Source organism: Brachyhypopomus gauderio, chromosome 7 (genome assembly GCF_052324685.1).
Source record: "Brachyhypopomus gauderio isolate BG-103 chromosome 7, BGAUD_0.2, whole genome shotgun sequence".
NCBI classification, from domain to species: Eukaryota; Metazoa; Chordata; class Actinopteri; order Gymnotiformes; family Hypopomidae; genus Brachyhypopomus; species Brachyhypopomus gauderio.
The window spans coordinates 22,272,157-22,298,702 of record NC_135217.1 but is presented as its reverse complement, the minus strand read 5'-3'; the positions used below and the strand labels follow the sequence as shown (position 1 = coordinate 22,298,702).

General features: G+C 41.3%; 1 protein-coding gene across 3 annotated transcripts in view; it reads left to right on the top strand.

Annotated features, from left to right (window-relative positions):
* Positions 1-10,162: 10,162 nt before the first annotated feature.
* The window catches only part of LOC143519306 (cadherin-7), a 90,352-nt gene continuing 73,968 nt past the window's right edge, over positions 10,163-26,546 (top strand). The window contains exons 1-3 of one of the 3 annotated variants that reach the window (XM_077012610.1): positions 10,163-10,399; positions 24,698-24,763; positions 24,935-25,258. In XM_077012610.1, coding sequence (XP_076868725.1) covers positions 25,046-25,258 — 213 coding nt within the window. In that variant the 5' untranslated portion in view covers positions 10,163-10,399; positions 24,698-24,763; positions 24,935-25,045. Of the gene's footprint in view, positions 10,400-24,697; positions 25,259-26,546 lie in introns of all 3 variants that reach the window. The other 2 variants (XM_077012609.1, XM_077012611.1) reach the window with 2 other exon arrangements.

Here is a 26,546-nt window from a genome sequence, read left to right as displayed (position 1 = left end):
ACTAAAGATCATCTAGAAGATTTAAATGTACATTTTTGTAGTATGTTTTTCAGAAGAAAGGGATATATTAATTATGTGTGCACTCGGTGTGTCTCTGATATAAGTTGCTGTAATGATGAGTCTTTTAGTATCTAGGTTCTTTAAAGTCTTAGAAAAGTACCAGACACAGTGTTTTAGTAAACATCATATGATACTTAGTTTCCCCCCTGCATTACAGCGAGGGGCGGGAGAGGGGGGGGGGACCAGTGTGAATGCCTATGGACCAGTGTGAATGGGGAAAAATATCTCTTAAGTTTGCTAGTGTTTATTGTTGTCTATTTCTTTGGTTGGGAAAGAGTCTAAATCATAGAATTCAAAACTGTGACATTAGTGTCACTGCTAACGATTATAAGCCAGATGGTTAAATAAATTCTCAGGATTTTCTGACATTAAATTCTCTCTCTCTCTCTCTCTCTCTCTCTCTCTCTCTCTCTCTCTCTCTCTCTCTCTCACACACACACACACACACACACACACACACACACACACAATGCAGGGGAGAACTGTACACGCACACACACACATCTGAATGGGAGAAGGGAGAAAGGGTAAACCTGTAGTATGAAACAGGCTGATTTACCAACATCATCATCATGACCCATACCCATCTACATGTGATTTACCATTATCATCATCATCATGACCCATACCCATCTACATTTGATTTACCATCATCATCATCATGACCCATACCCATCTACATGTGATTTACCAACATCATCATGACCCATACCCATCTACATGTGATTTACCATTATCATCATCATGACCCATACCCATCTACATGTGATTTACCAACATCCTCATGACCCATACCCATCTACATGTGATTTACCATCATCATCATCATGACCCATACCCATCTACATTTGATTTACCAACATCATCAGGACCCATACCCATCTACATGTGATTTTCCAACATCATCATGACCCATACCCATCTACATGTGATTTACCAACATCATCAGGACCCATACCCATCTACATGTGATTTACCAACATCATCAGGACCTATACCCATCTACATGTGATTTACCAACATCATCATCATGACCCATACCCATCTACATGTGATTTACCATCATCATCATCATGACCCATACCCATCTACATGTAATTTACCAACATCATCATCATGACCCATACCCATCTACATATGATTTACCAACATCATCATCATGACCCATACCCATCTACATGTGATTTACCAACATCATCATGACCCATACCCATTTACATGTGATTTACCAACATCATCATGACCCATACCCATCTACATGTGATTTACCAACATCATCATCATGACCCATACCCATCTACGTGTGATTTACCAACATCATCATGACCCATACCCATCTACATGTGATTTATCAACATCATCATGACCCATACCCATCTACATGTAATTTTCCAACATCATCATCATGACCCATACCCATCTACATGTGATTGACTATCATCATCATCATGACCAATACCCATCTACATGTGATTTACCCAGATCGTCATGACCCATACCCATCTACATGTGATTTACCAACATCATCATGACCCATACCCATCTACATGTGATTTACCAACATCATCATGACCCATACCCATCTACATGTAATTTTCCAACATCATCATCATGACCCATACCCATCTACATGTGATTTACCAACATCATCATGACCCATACCCATCTACATGTGATTTACCAAGATCGTCATGACCCATACCCATCTACATGTGATTTACCAACATCATCATGACCCATACCCATCTACATGTGATTTACCAACATCATCATGACCCATACCCATCTACATGTGGTTTACCAACATCATCATGACCCATACCATCTACATGTGATTTACCATCATCATCATCATGACCCATACCCATCTACATGTGATTTACCAACATCATCATCATGACCCATACCCATCTACATGTGATTTACCAACATCATCATCATGACCCATACCCATCTACATGTGATTTACCATCATCATCATCATGACCCATACCCATCTACATGTGATTTACCAACATCATCATCATGACCCATACCCATCTACATGTGATTTACCAACATCATGACCCATACCCATCTACATGTGATTTACCAACATCATCATCATGACCCATACCCATCTACATGTGATTTACCAACATCATCATCATGACCCATACCCATCTACATGTGATTTACCATCATCATCATCATGACCCATACCCATCTACATGTGATTTACCAACATCATCATCATGACCCATACCCATCTACATGTGATTTACCAACATCATGACCCATACCCATCTACATGTGATTTACCAACATCATCATCATGACCCATACCCATCTACATGTGATTTACCAACATCATCATGACCCATACCCATCTACATGTGATTTACCAACATCATCATGACCCATACCCATCTACATGTGATTTCAAAAATGCCACATCTTCACTTGAATACATTGCATTCAAAATATGTTATGGCATAACATGTATTCTCCTTTAATCCTTGATAAATCTTTACAAGGATGTATGGTAATAAACACTCCTGGATAAATCTTTAGAAGGATGTATGATAATAAACAAACATAAAATAGCACTGATATTATCTACACAAATGCTATTTTATATTGAACAATCAAACATGATTGTAGACTCTACTTGCACTCAATGTGTTCTTTAAGCTATAAATTGCAGAATCAATGACAATTATGGAATTTTCACTAACATTGAGATGGTGTCTTTGTGGAAAATAAAACCCCATCATTGTTCTTGCAAGATATCGATCTACGAGACGTTCTTAGGTGCTCCGTCACCTGTTTCGTATGCTCTCTCCAAGGCTTGTGCTCTGGGCAGATAAAATACCGTGAGAGTGACTGACAGTAAAAAGAAAGGCGAAGAAACGCAGCCCCTAAAATGGGGGGTTCTCTGCTCCCACTCTGGCAACCTCATGCACTGCAGTTTTGTGCTTTTCCTGTTCAATGTTTGATTCAGCCTATGAGGTGATAATGTGTTAAATCAGGAAGAGCATGTTAAGGTGTTAGATGTTAAGGGAAGTCCGAGACAAAGGAGGCATTACATGATTACAACAACTGACTAAAGAGGAAGACGGTACGTAACTGGTTCTGCAGTTACACACTGACGGTACTGCAAACTGTAAACACTGTATAGTCATCATAATATTAATATTATAATGCCTGAAAACAAAACATGATTCACCTGTTGAAAACATGTTGAAAACATTTTCCCTAATCACCAGTCACATTTAAATTCAGTCCAACAGCACTAGCTTTAATTCATGTCAGGCTTCATGAATATTTAGTGAAACTGCACTTGTGAACATGTCTGTCCCAGTGTTACATTCCTCTGTGTGTGTGTGTGTGTGTGTGTGTGTGTGTGTGTGTGTGTGTGTGTGTGTGTGTGTGTGTGTGTGTGTGTGTGTGTGTGTGTGTGCATGGTAATCACAGGTCGTGGCTCATTAGGTGTGTCTATGTGTGTCTCTCAGGTCACATGCTGACTTCTGATTCAGTGCCTAGTTTTCCCGTCCATGTTCCCCAGATGACCCAGCATCTGCACATCTCCACCAGCTTGCTTATTCCAAAATGAGGAGAGGCTGGGCAGATCCTGGATCATCTGTGGAACGTGGAAGAGAAAGCCACCAGGTACTGATTCAAAATACTGTTGAACCACAGCTGCATTGGTAAAGACAATTAGATAAAAGACTCAGGGGAAACACATTCGAGTGTTCAAGTAATCAATTAAGCAGACCAATCAAATGAAGCACCTTTGGGAAACGATTTGAGCTACACTAATAGAAAGGGAGAGGAAACTAACCAAACCACTGTCATGCCAAGGCATAAAGCACACAGGTCAACAATGGCGAGAGGAAAGGAGACATCCGAGGACATCAGGAAGACGGTGGTGACAGCCCATCAGTGTGTGGAAAACTAATAATATCTCCAGAAGATTCCAGCTCCATCCATCCAAAGTAAGACAAATCATTTATAAATAGAGGGCACTCAGCATCACCACAACTCTGCCCAGTGGACGGCCTTCAAACTTACACCAAGTATCACCAGAACAATAATAATTCAGGTTAAGACCAACACACACATGATCTCCAGATAGTTGCAGACCTCTCTGGCAGCATCTGGGATAAATGTACATGTGTCTCCAATTAGGTGAAAAAAAAAATCATTAGACATGGCATTCATGGCAGAGTTGCTAGATGGAATCCTCTGCTCTCGAGAAAGAACAAAGTTGCTCATTTTAAACATTGCCAAAGAGCACTTGGACAAACCATTCTCTGGACAGATGAGTCCAAAATTAAATTATTTGACCACAATCACAGGCTCCATGTTTGGAGAAAAGTCAACACTGCATATAAAGAGAAGAATTTCCTCCCAACAGTGAAGCATGGTGGTGGGAATGTGAAAGTCTCGGCTTGCTTTTCTGTCTCCGGACCTGGACGACACCAGAGAACCATCCATTCCCAGGCCTATCAACAAATCTGTGTCTATCTGTGTCCCTTATTTGGAAGGTCTGCTGTACAAATTGAGATTTGGATGTTCATTTCATAAGATCATTTAATTATTATTATTTTTATTTAGTCAGACATTCTTTGTATGACCTTGCGTTCCTTACTATATCTGTCACGGTGAGGCGGCCCCCTACCGGCCGCCTCCGTCCACAGCGGCTGTTGTTGTTGTTGTTTGGTGACGTCATGGGCGTCCCTCAGGTGGGTGGAGCCCGTGATCCATCTCACCTGAGGGTTGTTTGTTTGCCTATATATGTCTTGTCTTTGTACCAGTGGACCACTGGTCATTATATCCTTAATTTGGAGATATTGCATGGGTTTTAGGTTTGCACACTTTCTATTAAACCATCCTTTTTCCCTGAGACTTGGCGTGATCGCTTCCTTTTTGTTGCTCACCCCTGCCCGTCACAATATCTAGTGCTTATGTTAACACTCTTCATGGTTTTGGCTGCTGTTGGAAATAGTACAGTTGTGTGTATGTATATATATATATATATATATATATATATATATATATATATATATATATATATATATATATATATATATATATATGATCTTTTCTTCTGTGTTTTGTGTAGGTAGGTGGTTTGTTTAAAAGAACAGGTTTTATGGTTTTATTTGTTATTTTGCCATTACGCCATTCCTGAAGACTAAGACCAGTTACATGTGTATATACCCAGTGCTGCTGTCTCAAACAGTCTTGGGTGCTGGTGTTCACTTGCTCTTACGTCCCTTTTCCACTGTCGACTGACTCACACACACATTTAATGTGCCGCTCAAATGCCTAGACATTGTCATAATGTCATAACAGTCATAACAGCCATAAATAATATTTGTGAATATTCTTGCACTTTAATTATAGAAAACATGCGATAAAACCTTAATCTTTAGAAAGTAACCACTTAACACATGGTATTTTAATGAAAAGATAAGTCAAAAGGTTTGAGATGCCATATATTATGTACAAATCAATAGAAACCGAAGAAAGACTTTGTCAGACTTTGTCAGTTGCAGAAAGGCTCACTGTTCTCTATGACAGAAAATAGGCAAGAGAACCTGTGAAATGAACTGTAGTGGCATCTTGGCACCGATATCTTTTTAGTGAGGTGATTCAGGCTCTGGTCCATCTTATCATTAAAGGACTTCAGTGCTGTTCTGGGATTCTGCAGATAGAACAAATGTTTTACCACATTCTTTTTCAGACTAGAGGACCCATAAAGAAAAACTTAATTTCACTCTCCACACAATTGGAATAACATTCTTATTAGACATCTATGAGATACACCTATTCTATATCAGACACTACACCTTTGTGTTCTACCAACTCATATCTTCAAGGGTGTTTATGGGACATCCACATGATTTGAAATTATAATAATGCAGAAACATGGGGAGATAGAAAGATGATTTAAGACCTTTGAATAGGAGTATACTAAGTTCAGTAAAATGGCTAACAGTGTATTAGTATGTATACATACTTATTTATGTATTTCTTGTTATATGTCACAGATTTGCTGTAAAACTGAATTTCTGAGTTTACTGGAGATAAGGGACATTTTCTGCCTTTTTAATTTAAACATTGACTCAATTAATCTCTAGGCAGTAAATGAATTACGCATTCAGTCTTCTACAGAATACATCCAATAGTTCAGAAATAATAATAAAGACCATGAACTCTAGTGTTGCCTACTATTAGCTGTCCAACAGACAAGAACATCTTTACTAGATGAGGAACAAACAGATGAGTAACATGAATGCAAAAGTGAGACCATAACCCAGTATGTCTTTCCTTTAGCTGGCTAGTACATTTAATTAGCCAAAGAAATGATTTGGGATGAAAAGAGATGGATGTGGTCCATCACAATGAAATGAAACACAATAGCTGTATTGTGGTGAGTCCAGCTTTAACATTGTGAAAGGGGGAGCAGTGTAAAAAAAAAAGCTTAAAGTACAGGAAGCCAGAAGAAAAGATGCTAAGAAGAAGAATGAAGAGACAGACCTTCTCGCTTGGACACAGGTTAAAGCTTGGTGCAAGCTAATTTCAGGACAGGCACTCACCAGTTTATGAGTATGCCATGTTGGGAGAAAATGTCATATTAGGTGGATGTAGCTTTTCAATGAAGGCAAAGTGAATGCAGGTCTGTAGAGAAGAGTAAAACAGTGCAAGCTTCAATTTACACCCATTTTAGTTGCTCCAGTCTGATAACTGCAGGATTATGAAGAACAGTGTGTAAGACTGACTGAGCGAGATATAATGTAAGGGGTGGATCAAATAAAAAAGTGGACTGGATTCAGAATGCAAGAATTCAAGGATGCTCTTTCAGAAAGGGCCAGTGTGTGGGAGAGTGCCTTCACGAGACACAGACAATATGTACAGGTAAAAACAAAAGAAAAAAAATATAGATGAATTAAGGAAAAAAGCAAAAAATAAAAATAAACACAGGAAAATATTTGAAAGACGTTAGGTGTGGAGGGCAGATTGAATAAAAACTCTTTCAATAAGTCGATCTCTTCATGAACTCACAGAAAAAAGAAAGAAATTCACTGGACTTAATATGAATATGTTGTAAAATGTCTTCTAACTCTAAAGCCCGGAAATATGTTTTTTTAATGAATTACAATGGAGAAAAAGTATTGAATTCTTGGCACAAAAAATTCATTCATCTGAAATGACAAATATAAAGACAGATATCACGTTAATATACCTGAATGCGAAAACATCATTGGAAGAGAGAATGGTGTGACGGAGGCACAGGCATCCATAAGAGACTCACCGACAATGATGGAGTTTGACAGATTTATTACATGAAAGTTGACAGATTGATATATGAATTTGCTCTGGGTCCCACAGCATGAGGTGAAGATGTCCCTTCAGGGGACGGTCACTGCAGGTTTGTCTGGTGGCCGTGACAATAGCCGAATACCTTAAACAAAACTCAGATTTAGAATAAAAGCAGAGGTTAGATTAAGTGAAACAAAAAAATTGTTTTGTGTGTAGCGTTATAAACTGAGAGAGTACGAGAGAGAGTGGGAGAGTGAGAGAGTGAGAGTGATTGAGAGTGCAAGCAAGGGAGAGATTAGACATTACATTAGGAATTTAGCTGACACACTGAAGGTGTGAGAGGAATTCAGAGGGATAGTACGTGATTCTGTTTCCTATGAGAATGTACAGGAGGAAGAAGTGATGCATTGTGGGGCGGCTTGTGAAGCAACCATAATGAACTTGTTACGTCCAAAGAAGCTTTCACAGATGCCCACTTATGCTGCACAAGATATGGACGAAAAGGCCTGCTAAATCCAGACAGTGTAAAAATAAATACAGAAAACCATTTGCGCAGTAGCTGACAGATCAGGTCAGATTCATCTGTTGAACCAACATTAATAAAGTTTATGACCGCTGTGCTTTTCATACGCACGGGTGTAAGGTGTAGAAATGTAGAAAGAAAAAGAAAAAAAATGCGATAGAAAGTCAAAGATTTTTAGTAAATCAATGGTGCAATGAAATGTCAAAACAACGAGAAGTTAGAAGCACTGAACAAAGAAATGACAGACACGGACAGATATGGTCCTTCTAATGAGTACATTCTTAATGTGCTCACAAGACATGTTCAGTTGACCTGGGTGGAACATGTACAGAAGGTGCACATAAGTCTTCTAATCACGCCTGAACACTGTTCATCAGAGAGGAAGCTTGTACAGGCGTTAATCAGAGCAGAGGGTCAGCAGGCCACTTGGCCAGTTAGACATGACAAAGACAAAGGCAATGATGTAGGTAATGTCTGTGTGTGAGTGTGTGCGCATTTCAGACTTCATTATTTAATCTGGGCTAAAGTTAGGTTGCGGTGGGTCTCTCTCCTTCTGTCACTTTAAAGGTGAGTCATTAAAGGATCGTTAGTGAAACATCATTCGTGGATGCTGCTTTTAGGATGCTAGCCAGATTTTAGGTTAAATGGAGATGTAAAGATCTGACCACGCGTGTGTGTGTGTGTGTTTGTGTGATAATGCCACCTCCTTGAGACTGAACGTTTGATTGATGGGGTGAGCTGGCTAGCAGACTCACAGTGTCACTCTCCAATTAAATAGCAATCCAGTGAAGCCTGCTAGCTCTTAGCAGCCGGGCAGCAAAGCCAGTGATGACAGCAGACAGCGTGACTCCACCCTGACATCCGTTCAAAAGTAGCATTTTTTCCCAGTTAAATTACATGATTTAAAATAACACTCTTTAATGGTCTCTGTAAGAGACACTTCTTTTAAAAGATGGCCTTTAAAAAACATTAGAAATAAGTAGTAGTACATCACAGCTAGTGGTAACCATGGATGCTGTAACCCATGTCATTTTTCTGCACTTTTAAGATATGAAGGTACATAATATAAATGGCTCATATCGGTGCTTGTGTATGTTCTAAAATTTGATTCCTCTTGTCACTGTGCTGTCATAATACTGCATTGTATTCTGAACCATGTATTGTGACACAGTGTAGCATTAAATGCTTACCAATATTCAAATGCCCCCCCCCCCCCCCCATTCTATGCCCCCCCCCCCAACTGTTCTTCCTTCACTTGCAGACAGAGGCTGCTCTGTGTATGGGTTTACATTCTTTCTCTTTATTTACACAGCAGGACTCTGTCTGTCTGTTAGTCTGCAAACCTGCATGCACACACACACACACACACACACACACACACACACACACACACACACACACACACACACACACACACACTTAGCTATCTATGTGACAGACAGTTTTAAATTTGTAGTTTTATATTATGTAAAAAAGGCTTCGTTAAGAGGCGTGAACAAGCAGGTGACATGGGAGGTGAAGTAAATGGGTTTTGTTGAAAAGAGTGTTGGGCAAGATCCGTTTTACTAAACAACACAACTTTCACCTAATTGGATTTAAAAAGATGGCACGTGGTATTGAGGTGGACATCCAGCCCAGTCAGTAGTTCAATTCACAGAACAATTATTTCTTTTTTTCCTGTCCAGTAAGGTTTGCATTCATTTTTAGTTGGTCATATGTCCGAAATCGGCTTTGTAGCGTGAACTGCAAAGAATGCGAGTCGTGCACGGTTGAAATATTTTTTCTAATTAGAAATATCACCATTTTATACATCTATTGATGCTAGTTGGAATGATGCGTTGTGGCAGGCTGTCGCTGTTTCGTCTGGTTTTGGATCGATCCTGGGAGGTCTTGGCTCGTTCGTCTACTTTTTAGTGATGCCTTCTGTTAGAATATTCCTGTTCTCAAACGAGAAACAAGACGAGTTGCCAAGCTGGGATAGAGATGACGCCTTAGACACGGCCAAGCACACCAGGGTTACTTAAACCACAACAGCTATCGCATCAACTCTGTGGTTATCTCTCTCTCTCTCTCTCTCTCTCTCTCTCCCCTCCCTCTCTCTCTCTGTGCGTGTGTGTATGTGAGAGAGTGAGTGTGTGTGTGTGTGGCAGAGAGAGACAGACACACAGAGAGAGAGAGAGAGAGAGAGAGAGAGAGAGAGAGAGAGAGAGAGAGAGAAGCTCCTCTCAACCCAGTATGAACAGTTTGCACTTGTCGCTAAAGAGCGTGTCCAGTCTCACGCATCTCTCTCTTCCGCAAGCACCAGAGGAATAAACGTGTGCAGTGTTCCAGTTTTTGACAAATATTATGAGAACATTTGCCACTTGGTGAAGACGCCGTATAGTGACAATCATTAAAATTTCACGTATACCATAAACGTAACTTTTTTCTTCCGGATTGTCGGTAATAGGCAGTTTTTTCCTCCACGAATTAACGTTCGGTTAACGATTAATGCTATCATACTCGGTAAGTAGTTTACATTTCAGATTTATTTTAGAGTTTCGCATCTTCATATTTGGTAAGAATAATGCGGCGAGTGCTCATAACTGTTGATATAAGGCGGACACTTTGTGTTTAGTGGGTTCCTCGGTGTGTCCGGTGTGAATTCGGCTGGCAACATCCCTGCGACGCACTGAGTGAACTGAAAAGGCTTCATGTGTCATTTTCGGGCAATGCTAAGCGTTTACTCTGTAGAGTAAGGACATTACTGGACATTTGTGAGCCACTATTACAAGTAGGCTGTTTCCTTTTGACGTGCTTTCAAGATTTTTCAGTGATGACGATTACCTTAAAATCTTTTAAATGTGCGCACGAGAGTCGCACGTGCATGATACAGCGCTCCAAACACTCATGATCTTTTTATCAAAGCCATACTTCAGTAACATATATACCCCTTTATCGTGAATTATGTCACTGCATTATCATGTACACATCCACAAGTGTTTTTTCTAGGTGTTTTTAGTCTGCGTGGTGAACTGTTGAAATAGCCAGAATGTCGAATGTAAACTTCCTATGGGGTATTTCCAAAATGTATGCCTACACAGTGAAGTAGATTCCAAGTGTGTGTTTTTCTTAAGTGGTTAGGATGTTGCATAGATACAGGTTATTTGTTTCCGGGTGGATTTGGGTTTAAGTGCACGTTACCGAAGGGTGCGAGTGCGGTTCTGGTCGCAGCACAGCTCCGTGGGTTGTGTGAAAGCCCGGAGCGCTGCAGGTCATCGCAGTTTTACAGGAGGTGGGGACCACAGGTATACGAAGAACCCTTAACCCCTGTCATTCCTAATGGTGCTGTAGTGTAGAAAGTACTGATTTGGGTTACTTGAAATGCTCCAAAGTTTACAAATGGCACACTATGGCAGGTTCATCAACAATATATATTATTTATGACTGCCACTACAAATCATCAGGAATATAGTTTGAGCAGATTAGGATGAATACACTGCCTTATATTTTGGGCATTTTTCCCAAATGTTTAATGGAATTTTTATCCCTTGCCAGTTTTTTAATAATTAGATTCATTTCATAATTTATGTACTCATATTAAATTAAAAGTGTCCCATGCTAGCTCTTTTTTGAAGTAGCTGATTTTCAGTATGGCCATTAACCAAGTGCAGCAGAGAGAAATTCTGCTCTGATCCGTCGTCTGCCAGGTGACCTGACGTTAGGGTACATACATGTGATCATTTATTATTCACATGTTTATATCTTCATATTTTAGCAGTTTAACTCCAGTAACATGTAGCAGTAGGTCTTAAGATGTGTTTAATATCTTTTTTCCCGCAGTACAGATATCCTTGCAGAAATTATAAGTTAAATATAAACAAATTCCTGAAGCTGCTTTTTTAGATAGTGGCACAAGATCAAAGCTGCAGATCCTAAAGCAGGAAATGTCATTGTTCCCTGGGTACTACTGCCAATGGCCTCACATGTTTTTTTTAAATTAATGAATAATATTTATTTATTTACTTTTATTTATTATTTCTCCACTATTTCCTTAATTGAGTCAGGTGGTCAAGTGTGATAAGAATGTAAGTCCAGTGGTTCCAATTTAGAGAACCAATCTGCACCATGTAGAGTCATTGCTTGATCACTGTTTACAGAAAGTCTGTAGGTTGAACATGACAAGACGGGTTCACCTCTCTTGTGAACCTCTCTTGTGAGCATACAAAAAAGACACAGGGAGTCTGTGATTTTCTTCCAGGTCTTTTGTTTCACCTTTTTCTGAATTTCATTTAGCCTCTTAGATTCACTCCCATCATAATTAATGGCATTTATAGCAATGCTCTCATTATAAACTTTCTAGAAAGTCTGTTATTTTCATCCATTTTCTTATAAGCAATGGGCTAAACCACATATGAGCATATTAGTGGTTTCACTGAAAGTAAATACCATTTATTTACTGGTATCTGAATAACTTGCCTTTCATAGACACGATATAGTTACTAACAGAGAAGAGCACTCAAAACTATGCAGTGACCATTAGTAATGTAGGACAACAGTGTACTATTCCTGATACTGGAAGTTAGACAAATGGCAGGCAAATTGTATAAAATGTAATAAAAAATTGCACACATGCATTTGGTAAATCTGAGTAAGGGTCTGCATGATAGTTTAACCTGTTTCACTGAGAGAAATCATACCTGTGATTAGAGCTCATACCAGTGATGAGAAATCATACCAGGGGCAGTCATGGTCCTGTGGTAGGGAACTGGTCTTGTGACCGGAGGGTCGTGGGTTCGATTCCCAGGCCTGAGGCCATGACTGAGGTGCCCTTGAGCAAGGCATCTAACCCCAACTGCTCCTCGGGCGCCGGGCAAGGGCTACAAACCGCTCTGGGCATGTGTGCACCACAGCCCCTTAGTAATCACTAGTGTGTGTGTGTGTTCTAACTGCACAAATTGTTAAAAAGCGGAAGACAAATTTCGATTGCAATGTGAAAAAAATCACAATTGACAAATATGGCACATTTACAGTGATGAGAGATCATACCTGTGATAAGAAATCCTAACTGTGATGCTTAATGTCTTACTAGAGCGCCCTCTAGAGCTGTGATTCCTACTGGCCATTTATTAATGTTTAATAAAATGCTATAGCTACAGTCCTATGTTGCCCTTTTTGCCTTTGTTTGATTCTCTCTCTCACTCTCTCACTCTCTCACACACACACACACACACACACACACACACACCCATATTTATATGGAAAGGACGAGTAGCAGTCGTAGCTGTGGCTAAAGAACATAAATATTGTCATAAACACATGTGATACCTGTAACGTTCGTGGTGTTTGGAAGCGATGAGGTGGACGCGTTGCTGATCAGAGCAAGGTGTTTTGAAGGGCAATCCAAAATCAGGGTCATATAAACAGGCAAGGGTCAAATCCATGAGCGAGTCATTCATATTTAATAAAACTAAATAAAACCAACAAGAACAGACTTACACACAAGAACCTCTAGACAGAAACATGAGCCATGGGGCTGTTACAACAACAATGACCAGCACAAACTACACAGAAACCAGGGATAAAATACAGGGAAAATCAAGGAAAACCAAGTGCAAACACCTGGGAATACTAATGAGGGGCGGGGTTACAAACAAGAAGGAGGGAACAGAAAAACACTGAAACCAGACTCAATGGCTGCATCTCAATTCAGGGGCTGCAGCCTACGTAGACCGCGTAGACCGCAGCCCACGGTGGCCACACACTTCGAAGGCCGGGTAGGCTGCATCTCACGGCTGTTAAATGAGACAGTCTAGTCTTCGCAAGACGTATGTTTGCGTGACCACACTCTACCCCGTTACATACGTGTTAGCGCGCTGTCCGACAAATATCACATCACCCACAAATGCCTAAAAGAAAATGCGTTGAACATGTATTCACATGTTTGGCGGGAAGTATAACTTCATAACAAAATTCAATGTATTTTTATAAACGTTACTCTTTAGTAAATACTCAAAGCACATGTTTACCTGCAATATCATTAATAACTGGCAAGTTATTTAGCATCTCACTGCAGTATAAATGTCCATATTTAAAAAATACCGACATTTAAAAACGAATTCTTCGGCCCATACACTAGACTCCGCCTGTTTATTGTTCATAGAGCAATGAATCCTGGGATATGGTGGGACTCGAAAGATACTCAGATGCATTCTTCGTTTTCGGGGTTTTGAAGGCTACATTCGTCGGCCGAATAAGAAGTAGTCCACGAATTGGGACAGCCTCGTCGCGGCGCAGTGACGTAACCGGCCTACAAATGCGCACTTCGTGGGCTGCAGCCCCTGAATTGAGATACACCTAATGAATTTCACACAAACGCAAACCAGGAAATATAAACCCAAACAAGAGGGGCAATAGACAGGAATCGTAACAATACTGTTTTAAACTCAAAACCACCCAGCTCATTTTTATCATATAACATTCCATAACAGTCTATAACATTCACAAACAAGAAAACATACTCATTGAAAAAAAACAGAAAGATAGGTCTTTCCAAGCCTTTAGTATATTTGGTGTATATTTTATGGTCTTATGCCTAATTGAAGTTATCCATGGTAGTGAATGTCAATGTCAAAGTCAAATTTATTTATATAGCGCTTTTTACAACATACTGTATGTTGTAAAATAAAGCAGCCTTACAAATGCATGGGTCCAAATCCCTAATGAGCAAGCCAGGGGTGACAGTGGCAAGGAAAAACTCCCTAGGTGGGGATTAGGAAGAAAGCTTGGGAAGACCAAGGTTTGTGAAATCTTAATAATGTAGATTGGTGGAAATATGGGATAAAAAAACCTCCCAAATCATTTATGTTCTGTTAAAGGTTCATGTTTTTGGTGATATGGTTGCCAGGCACACATCCCTCTCCATCTTCCATTTCCCACCTTAAATATATAGAATAATAATATATGTGTTGTATTTCTGCTATTGTCATTGACTTATTTCTGAAATTATGCATTCCCATGAGTAATAAAGAATTGGCCAATTAGCACAAGAGTGAAAGCCAATGATTTCAATATCCACTCAGTTCTGGTGTCTTTTTAAAAGCTCTGCTTGGGGAGCGTGAGTGAGTCTTCCTGCTTGTTTTGTCTCTGCATCTTGCTGCACTGTGTTAAGTGTAATCATGCTTAAAAAGTGAATGAGGCATTTATAATAAAGAGGCTGTAAAACTCACCACAAATTTCTTTATTCTGCTCACTCTGTCCAGCTATTGGAGGGACATAAGGCTCATTGGATTGAACGATGTGAGATTAAGATAGCAGATAGTGCCGCCCTGTCAGATTTTGTCAGGCTAATGACAGAAAGGCGAGTTATCCCCCAAATCTCTGACTCGTACACCCTCAAGACTGCACTCTATTATTGCTCAAATTCAACCCTGTTAACCTTCCCAGCAAGCACCGAGGTGACAGGTGAGGTTACGGTGTGTAATCTGCAGGACAACTGTGCGTGCTGCTCCATGTGATTTGTGCAGGGCTGACCTTGGGCTGGCATTCCTGTGGTCAGACCTGCCAGTGCTCAGCTCACGGCTGTGAAATTCACAGACAGCCCATAGAGAAGCTTTAGGAGGAGAGAATGAGAGTGGATGCTGAACTCTTCAAATTGTAGCGAGAGAAAGAGAGAGAGAGAGAGAGAGAGAGAGAGAGAGAGAGAGAGAGAGAGAGAAGAGAGAGAGAGAGAGAGAGAGAGAGAGAGAGAGAGAGAGAGAGAGAGAGAGAGAGAGAGAGAGAGAGAGAGAGAGAGACTGGGAAGTGGAATTAATGTCGGGAAACATATTTCATATCTATATCTATATATATGATCTTCATGTAATCCTAAACAGACTTGATGATGTTGAGATCATAGCTGAGTTGGGTAATATCAATTCCAGGGCTCCTTCTTTTCTTTTTTATGTAGAAGATAGTTCTTAATGACAGTGGCTGTATATTTTGGAACATTGTCCTTCTCCAGAATACATTTGGAGGCAATAATTTGCCTCCCTGATGATATTGCATGATGGATCTGTCTGTATCAGTCTGTATTTCTCGCCACTGAGGACACAATTCATCCTGACTAAATCCCCAACTCCATTAACGGAAATGCAGCCCCAAACCTACAAGGCACCTCCACCATGCTTCACGGTTGCCTGCAGACACTCATTACTGTACATCTCTCCAACCCTTTAGCAAACAAGCTGCATTCTGTTACAGCCAAACATTTCACATTTTGATTAATCTCTCCAGACCACCTGTTGCCATTTTCTGCTCCCCAGTTCCTGTGTTTTCATGTACAGATGAGTTACTTAGCCTCGTTTCCACGTGAAAGGTATGTCGTTTTGGACACACTTCTTCCATGAAGACCACTTCTACCCAGACATCTCTACGTTGTAGATGGGTGTGATTGGGTCCCAATGGTTTCCGCCAGTTCTGAGTTGATGTCACTGCTGGGCATCTTCTGATTCTGAAGAGAAGTAGGCATGATGTGCCTTTCATCTGCTCCACTATGTTTCCTTGGCCGACCACTGCATCTAGGGTCCACAACATCGTTCTTTGTGCTTCTTCAAAAGAGCTTGTGCAGCACATCTTGAAATACCAGTGTGCTTTGAAATTATTTGCCTGGGAGAAACCATGCTGATGCAATATAACTACCTTCAATCTTGTTGCTGTGCTCAGTCTTGCCATGGTATATGACCTGTAACATGAAACCTCACCTTTGTAGCAGAGTTTGGTTGTTCCTCATCCAGTTTTAAGCTTATTATAGAGCTGTTTCTGATTCAGTTAATGACTGTATTTGAAGCTACATATGAAAATGATGATCATTATCACCTGTTTGGTATAATTATACACCTCACTGTAATCCTTGTAAAGCCTGACGTTGTGCAAGTGCACCTAGAAAAAGAATTGAAGGCAAAGGGTTGTGACATCAAATACTGATTTGATTTCAATTTGTCTTTTGTTTATTCACATTGGATTTTGTTAATTAGCAAAAATGAACTATTAACACTTCTACTTTTGAAAGCATTATTACTTTTGCAGCATCTGTCTCTCTAAAAATATAAGTACATATAACTACAATTGCACAAACCAATCGTGTTTTACAGTGTTTATTACTCTAAGCTGGCTTTTATATTATGTCTTTAGTAAATTTGCTGTTCATTGACTCCAAATCCACCTTGTTATGCAATTTAAATGTAATCTTGTAATAATCTTGTAATCTTGTAAAAATGTAATTTGTAGTGGTGGGCCGTTAACGGTGTTAACGGCGGTTAATCTATTCTTAAAGTTGGGTTGGGAACTGGGTCAAAATGGGTAAGCAAACTATGATGACTTTCAACTTGATAGTTTAGCTCGGCTGTATTCCTAACCAAATTGCACAGTAGGGGCGAGAACGAGTTTTTAAACCTGTGAATTACAAATCGTACGTGTTTTTACATGGATGCAGCCACGAAGTCGCCAGGTTTGCTTCATGGAAAATTCATTTTTAGGAACGTGTTACCGGAGCGGAGCTCGGAGCGGTCGTTTTCTGCATGGTCCTAGCGCTAGATTCGTCGCTTTTTAAATATTTCTTTTTAACCGTTAAAACTACAGAGGACCAAAACTGACTTTTGTGAAAATTACGTCTGTGAGGTTAAATGTACTAAATGTTGGCTTACATTTCAAATATCATGTTTAGCTGAATAAACATGTTATTTAATGTACAGTATGTAGGCTTACAAATTCATGTTTAACTGAATAAACCGTTGAACACGAGTAGCCTACATTTTATTGAGCATGTTTTTTTTTTCTTCAAGTATCAAAGTAGAACAGCTTCCTCAAGCAGTCATTGATGCATTTTGGAAACAGGAGATGAGCCCCTGGTCTAATGCACCCTCTGTATTAAGAAACCCTATCTCAAAAACTGACTTTTAGTCATTACTTGGGTAGCACGCATATGAGCCATTTTAATATAGATTAATCTAGATTAATCTAGATTAATTTCAAGATTAATCTAGATTAAAAAAATTAATCTATGCCCACTCCTAGTAATTTGTAAATTGATGTAGGTTTTAGCTCTGAGTTTTGAAATCGGAAATGCTCTGAGCTTTGATCAGAAATGTTTACATCTGTTTTGAACATATTTTTTCTGATTTGAAATTCTGAAATTCTTTTGAAAACTTGACTGCTGTTGTTTCCTGGCAAGCTGGTGCGAGGGATGGAGGTGGTGATGGAAGTGGTGGTGGAGCTGGTGATGGAGGTGGTGATGGAGCTGGTGATGGAGCTGGTGATGAAGATGGTGATGGAGCCTTGTCCAGGTGTGATATTCTTCTCTGAGCTTCATGAATAACTGATAACAGCATAAATATGTCCTGAGCTTATGGCCAAACACAAGAATAATTGGAGTAAACCTGGCTAACTCCTGGCAGAGTGACACGTCCGTAAGAGCAGGAGTAGGTGTCATTCCCTGACATGCTGTTTTTGTGCAGTGACAATGGTGAGCTGAGTAGCGAGTGCCTGATTGAACCAGTCCACTAGGCAATTACTCTTTGGTTGGGGTGGTGTAGTCTGGATCTTTCTGATGCCCAGACCTCCATCATGGTCATCTCCTTGCATCTGTGGTCACAGTGGAGGTATTTTGATGCCCCTAACTGACAGACCATGATGGTCCATCAGTGACCCTCTCCATCAGTGTGCTGGAATGGAGATACAGAAGCAGGGGGGGTGTGCACCAGCATTCTTCTGTTGTGTCTGAGAAGCCGGACAGGGCAGCAGTGTTACCATGTAGGTATCCAGCATGGTGCTGGACACGGAAGTGCCTCTCCATGGGAGTGTGTACAAGTCAGGCTTTTTAACAACATCGAGATGTTGATAGTGCATACAGAAGCACCAGCTGTTGTCATTTTCTTTGCCAATGCCAATGGCACTACCCAGAGGCTTTTTGATGGCTCGACGACACTCACAATCACCATCTCCTTCACTTTCTGCTCTGCAGACTTCTTTTTAGCCAAAGACAGCTGGTGGGGACAGAGCAAAAAATTGTGCAGCGTTGACAGTGTTGGTCTGCACACAGTCTCTGTTCATGGCTGCTATAAGACGGAACTAGAAAAGTTCAGAGGCTCCAATCTCCAGTTTCCACTCCTCTCTTAAGGCTGACCTGCTCTGTTGACACAAGTTCACATGCTGCCCCCAGTGCGATGCGAACCTCTTTACTTTCCCCTGCAGTCCATCCGATGTCTTCATCGTCCCCTTGCCGCTTGCCGGTGATGATTATGTGTGACCCCTATGGACCTCATGGATCCTCCAGTAACCCCTGGTGCCGCCCGTTCAGGTCCTCCAGCCATGTTGATTTCACCCATTAAAAGCCACGGTGCCTTCAACCCCACAGCATGACACACGCACACACCCAGCACACACCCAGCCACGGCTCTACAAGCTCGATGTAACACTGCATGTTCAGCAACTGCAGAGCCGGTGGCTTCCATCGCAGAAAGTGAACGCAACACTGCCAGGAGCCCCTAACTCCACTGCATCTGCTCCGCCATCCGACGCCACAGAACATTTGACTTTTCTCCTCTCCAAACTTAACATTTCCTTCCAGAGATTGAGCACAGCTCAGGCTGTAGTGTAGAGATCCAACTCAAGTATGCACACATCCTGTATGGGATGCCCACAACGACCCATTGCTGCTTCTTCCTTTTTAGTTATAGCCTTGAATTGGACAGTTCAAACTCACCCCTCACTAGGAGCCCCTACTGACATCTCCCACCATCTCAGTTTCATGGCATTGACTGCTGTGATCTTCCCTCTTACTGCACTGCCATCCCACCAATCATTCGACGACCATTTGGCTTGGAGACTGCTTGGCACGTCACCTCCTCTGCTACATAATCAACGCGTTGGTCACCGCGACATCTTTACGCCAAAGATGAGTCGTGCCCTCTCTGTCTCAGCAGCATCTGTCTGGAAGCTCCTCTGGCAGCAGTATGTCTGGGACGGGTTCCAGAACAACCTTCTCGAATGCCATGTACGTCTGCCGAACCGTCATGGTCAGGACCCACGCCAGCATGTGTATCTGCTCACCTTTCAGCCTTCTGCCCTCCAGAAGCAGCTGCTTGACGGAGGACGCCATCGCCACCTGCCCGAAATGTTGCTGGAGGGCAAGTCATTAGGTCATCGTGTTCTGGCAGCATATCCACAAGCACCTATGCTGCTTCCCCTCCAGCGCTAAACACGGCTACGCAGAGGAAACGGCCTCCGTCCAGCCGCAAAGTTAGGCGGCCAGTTGCAGCTGTGAGCAGCATGTCTCCCAGGTGACTTCACCCTTGCGACAAGGAAGACAAATCTCTTTCTCTCTTGCCGGGTGCCAGGTGGGCACTGTGGCTGAACCCTGCCGTGACACTCTTCTCAAGGCCTTCCTCAGTCGGCCTCCTTGATCTTGGTTGACTGGACCAGACTAGCTGGGTTTATCTTCAGTTCCACCTTCTTCTGGACCACGTCTTCGAGAGTGTTGATGTACAGGTCATTATCTTCTAGCTCAGTGACTCTATCCTACTCATGACACCGATGTAGCGTCAGCTTGGAAGAAGAACCCAGCGGATGCCATTTGTCTTTATGAAACATTGGAGTCTAAAAATGGGAACAGAAAAACACAGCAAAATAACACTATATGAATGAAGCTATATTTATGCAGCACCTTTGGAGGAACCCATGGTCACTTTGCAAGTTAAACACATACCATTTACACCCAGTTACAAGCAGCAGCCAACTGCATACAGCATACACTCAACCAGAAACCTCAGCTCCCCGAGGAACTGGATCAGGGGGAAGGAGGGGGAGAGAGGACAGCATGCAGGACAGAGCACCATCCACCACTGGGCATGTAGACACACGTCCACACACATACAACTTAGAGTAGATATGCAGGCACGCACAGTGATTTTCACACAATCTCACCAGGATCTCCAATTGACCTAACAGTGAGAGGAAACCCTCACAAACACAAAGAGAACATGGAAATGCGAGCAAGATCGGCTCAATAAACAAACAAAAACAACTCACTGAAACAAACACAAACCAACTGATACAAGTAACTTTAGAATGAATGTAAATTAAGTTAAATCTGGGGAGAAGAGCACAGCATTTTATTATTTTATTATCTTTTCTTATGGGCTCTTTTTCTTAGCCCACCTCTCTCTCCCTCTCTCTCTCTCTCTCTCTCTCTCTCTCTCCCTCTCTCTCTCCCTCTCTTCCCCCCTCACTCTGTCTCTCAACCTCTTTCTCTCATTTCTAAATGAAGCAGATCCAGTTGTCTCTATCTCGTGACGTGAGGACGGCTGTAAGAATGGAGGCAGTATAGTGTGAGTCAGAGGTCTTCTTTCTCCCTTTGCGTGAGACATTTTACAGGCCAATTCAGGCCCTCAAAATTCCACATCACCTATATGCCCGTTATCCCTTAACACCTGCCATCATATATTCCTTTTTCATACTACAGGATTTGATTGATAGAATTTGAACTTCATTGAAGTCAATGGCAGATTGAAACTGCACCTAACAGAGGAATTTAGCATATTGATGAGGGTAACGATAAGAAATAAACATTACAAAAAGATTGTAACTTTCAAAAATGCGGCTATTTTATATCCAAACTAAATCTGCAGATGTAGAATGAGATCACTCCTGAACATTCCAGCAACATTTGAAAAATGTGAAGAACAATAGTTCATTGCCTCACTCCATGAATAAGACATCTCAATAATCCAGAAGGCTTGTTTGCTGTCTTGCTGTTCTATGCATTGGCAGTTGTTCTGCCTGGAGCTGACAGCTCCCTGGAGGGGGGCTGTGGGTTAGACCAATAAGAGGCATTAATTTCACTCTGTCTGTCTCAGTGACCTCATACAATTCTTTGCCAATACATTAACCATGAACGTAAGGCTACCAGGGCCATCTTCCTCTCCCTGTCTGTATGTCTCTGTCTCTCTCTCTCTCTCTTCCCTTTTCTTTATTGCTCTATCCACTCTCTCTGTATCTTTCCACCCTTTAGCCAGATCAGTTCTACTTTCTACCCCTGTCATTAAAAATGCCCAAATGTACTCCAAACCACTGTATGTGTGTTTCTATACAACCTCCTCTTCAAGACTTTTTTTAGAGTTACCACAACTGGAAGATTAGTAGAGTGACCAAGACCGTTTTTCTAGTAACAATAAAAAGTGCTTTTTAGAGAAGTGTGGCAGTGGTGGCTACATCGCAGCGCTGCCTCACTATAACGAGACCCCAGCCTGAACACAGCTGCCACCACCTGCCCTACACCCTCACACCCAGATGTAGTTTGCTTTCATACCCTCCAGTGGACTTCTCATCCGCCCACTCCTCAAGTCAGGCCAGCCAACCGGAATCACAGAGGCGCTGTTGTGTCAGGGCCCTGTTGACTGAGCTTTGTGCTAATTATTAGCCTGCGATTATCACTTTGTTAACAAGGGGTGAAAGGCACAGTGAGAGAGACGGTGAGAAAGAAAGAGAGAGAGAGAGAGAGAGAGAGAGAGAGAGAGAGAGAGAGAGAGAGAGAGAAAGAGAGAGAGGGAGAAAGAGCATCTTCCCGGTGCTGGGAAGTGACGTGCTGGCTGTTTTTGTTTCGCCTGAGGCGAAGAAAGAGAGGGAGCAGGCATGTGCGAGTGAAAGAGTGTAAGTGAGAAGAGAGGGGTCACGGTGGGCTGGAGTAATTATCTCCAACGTCGAAGCCCCTGATGATAAGCGGAGCAGAGAATCATGGAGGTCAGCGAGGGGATGGACCAGGGCCTGCTGGAAATTCATGCAGTCCAGCCTGTGCGTATGATCTGCTATTTGCATTGATTTCTCAATGATAAGTGAACACTGACACACTCCAAAATGGGCTGGAACTTTAACAGCAGTTCAGCCCATCCACAGAGGAGACGGGGACACTGTCGTCCCAGTGGCAGGGAGCAAACAGAAACAGCTGTGGTACGGTGGAAAATTTGCTTGATTACCTAACCAAATTTCAAGCTTAAGTTTTAGTCTTTCTTGTCACTGTCACAACTACAATGAAATTTAAAGTGCTCTCCAGTCAGAGAATAGAAAAAATAGAAACGTAACTTCATTGCGGTGACAATGAAATAAAGTAAGGAAGAGATGCAGAGGGAGAAATATTAGATAATTTGATAGTTTTATGATATCAGTTGTTCTGATGTCATTTGATTATTATTTTGCCAAAAAAGATGAAATATGGTCATATTGTAAATGTCTACTGAATTGTACTGAATTGAATGGGAGAGAAACTGAAGAGACAGAAGGTGAATAGCTAGGATTTAACAGTTGTGTTGTCAGGCCATGTCAGAACCATTGTTTGGCTTGCAATGCTTTTTAGATAGAAAAAAATCGAAAAAGAAGAATGGTCAGCAGTAATCCCCTTGGTAGACTGCAAAAGGGCTTAGCCTATCTCTCAGCCATTAAGGATGTAGTGAACATCAAATTGGAGAACAGGTGCACCATTTCCCCTGTAAACAGCATGAGATGTCAAGCAACGGTGTTGACTGTAGTCTCCTTCACGTGCGGTTAATAGTGTTGTGGGTTGGTTGGGGTGATAGGATGGCGAGGGCTACTGTACCCACTAACGTAGAGTGGGGTTAAAGGTCAGGAGAGAGACAGAGAGGGAGAGAGACAGTGAGGGGGGAGGATGAGAGAGAGGGAGAGAGAGAATCTATCATGTTCGCTGACAGTTCAGATTTATTTTTAATCTAGTGGATGATGGCAACAGAGATCATGTGGCTTGTGGGTTTTCTCTGTGGAAACCTGCGGTGGGGCCTGTTGTATTCTTCAGCACTGGGAAAAAAGCACAGCTAATGACCTTGCCAAGGTAATCCTGCCTATAATGGAGCGTTCTGCACAAAGGGCCTGAACAGCTCTGAATTGATATTCCAAACACCCACGTCCCTCTGCCCTTTCTTTACAAGTAACAGATATGTGTGTGTGTGTGTGTGTGTGTGTGTGTGTGTGTGTGTGTGTGTGTGTGTGTGTGTGTGTGTGTGTATGTGTGTGAGTGTGTGTGTGATAGAGTTCATGTTGCATATTATAGTTCTGATTGTTACAAACATTAGGATACTTTGCATTTGGTATTTTTTATTTTATTTTATTTACTTTTACCATAACAGGGAATTTGAAAATATAATGGCTAATGGTTTACACTGCACTATATATGTACTGTAAACTAAGTAAAGAGCTTATAAGATTAAAAAACAAATTAATTAATAGTGAATATTTTGGGGTACTTTGTCACTTTTTCAGTGTAAAATATTTTGTAATATCATTTCTCAGGTGTTAAATCCTTTCACTCATATTTTGACTGTAGACAATTAATACATCTCCTCTAATTAGGAAGTTTTCTCGTAATGAGTGATTAAAACAGTCCTGAGGTCCAGTTTGCATAGGTCCTTTTAAAAACATGGTTACTCTTAACAACAACCTTCATTCAGAGTTTGTTTTGAATGTGCAACTATGGCTCCGTCATCAAGACCAAGGGCGGCGTTGATTTACTCAGTCTGCTCTGTTTTCATTGGTGCACCAATCCCTTCCTCATCCTCACTTCATTATCAACGAAAAACACGTAATGTATGCTAGGCTAAAGTGACTGCGCATGTCGGGATAATTCTGCTGACGCCGCCTCTTCTCTCTTCCCCCTCTCTCTCTGTCTGCTTCTTTCTCTTTTATACACACACACACACACACACACACACACACACACACACACACACACACACACACACACACACACACTCCCTAACATGACTTCCTTCTTCATTCTGATAGGTGTCTCTTCCACTCCTTCGTCTGTGAAGACAGAGCTGGGTTCATGACATCTGTGTTTCCCTCAATGTGAGACTCGTTGATCTTCAAAGTCTAAGGAAATTCAACATTTTAAGTCATACAAACAACACAGAAGCAACGCCTCTACAAACTGTGAAGTCTGCACATTTCCCCCTCTCCCTTACTTTCTCAGTACCTACATTTTTCCTCCTTTTTTCTCTTTTTCACTCATTTGAATAGAGACAGCTTACTGCCACCTGAGAGCTCAAACATTTCCTGCTATTTCACCATTTGCATAGACTCTTTTTTTTTTTAAACGGAGCTCCCCGATGTGCTTTCGTGCCACCCCCCATGTGTAATGCAATCTGGCTGGCAGTTCTACTGCTCCCCCTAGTGGACTTGGGTTTCTGGGGCTGGAACTCCAGTGTTGGGGCCACACCCCAGCCCCAGAAGGTCTCCGGAGGCCCTTGGGAGGCCCTGCAAAGGCAGAAAAGAAACTGGGTGTGGAATCAGTTTTTTGTATTGGAGGAATACACCGGAACTGACCCTCTTTACGTAGGAAAGGTAAGAAATGTTTTAAGTCTCTCACTTTTAATTATATTTGGGTTCCTTTCCCTGTAGATCAATGTAAAAGCTTTGTTGGGAACAAGTGGTCAATTTCTATTCAAGGGAAATGAAGCATTGAGGAGGACACACTGCTTTGGGGAAATTTAGACAGATGAGAAATTGACTGGTCAAGGAGAGAAACAGACTGAGCCAACGTTAAACAAGTGGCTTCGGAGACCTGGAACATTTTATTTGATGATGAGACTGATTAAAAGCAAAGAAAGTCAAAATAACATAAACATAAACTTTTTGAAATAGGTTTGCTCAATCAATGAAGTAATACTATGCCCAATGTTCTGTTCTTTGAGCAAAAAATAAATTCTTTTTAAATTTCATGAAATAAAATGTGGGTCAAAATTTGGACATACCTACTCTTTGTTTAATTTTACTATTTTCTACATTTTAGAAAAGCATCAAAGTCATCAAAACAAAGAAATATCACATCTGTGATTATGTTGTGTTAAATTAAAATTGACTGTCTTAGACTGTAGATCCATCAAATCACCCATGTGCTTTTCAAAACATGACACATCTTGAACACACGCACACACACAGATAGGCACAGAAGTGCCTTTCCCTTCAATTTATTAATCTGTTGGCTGGTAAATAAATTATTGGTGTACATTAAATTTGGCTGGAATTCACTTTGATTTCTTATATAAATGCCTCGATCTAATAAAAAAAGACAGACATTTACAGTAGAATAGAAATGAAACTATGAGTCTCAGAATTGTGAGCTCTTGCATTGGATTTAATGGACTGAGAGGAGTGCTCACACAGTGTTGGTAATTTCATCAGGTTTACTACTTGTCCTGGTCAGTAGTGACAACACTTTGTACTATTGTACTTTGGCTGTAGTTCTATGGCATTTCTAATGACCATCAATTAAAATGTGAAGCACACAGAGAAGTCCTCATACTCCTGCAAGAAGCTGGAAATTGCATGACAACAAAATCACACATTAACGTGCCGTGTGCTACCACCAGTACTACAAACATCTTGCTCACATGGGAGATCCCCCCTTCCTCTTCTTGCAACAGCAACAGAGGTCAACAATCTGGATTGTGTACACCTTGGTAACTCAATACCCTTATTCTACCCTCTACATGCTCTGACGACACTATATTTCCTAGTATGGAACTCAACTCCTAATTTCCTACCCCTAGTTGAATTAATATTATTATTTTTTTATTCTAGAGCTTATTAGGTCTGAAAATTTGTCTTTCCCATGCCAGGCAAGAGCGTT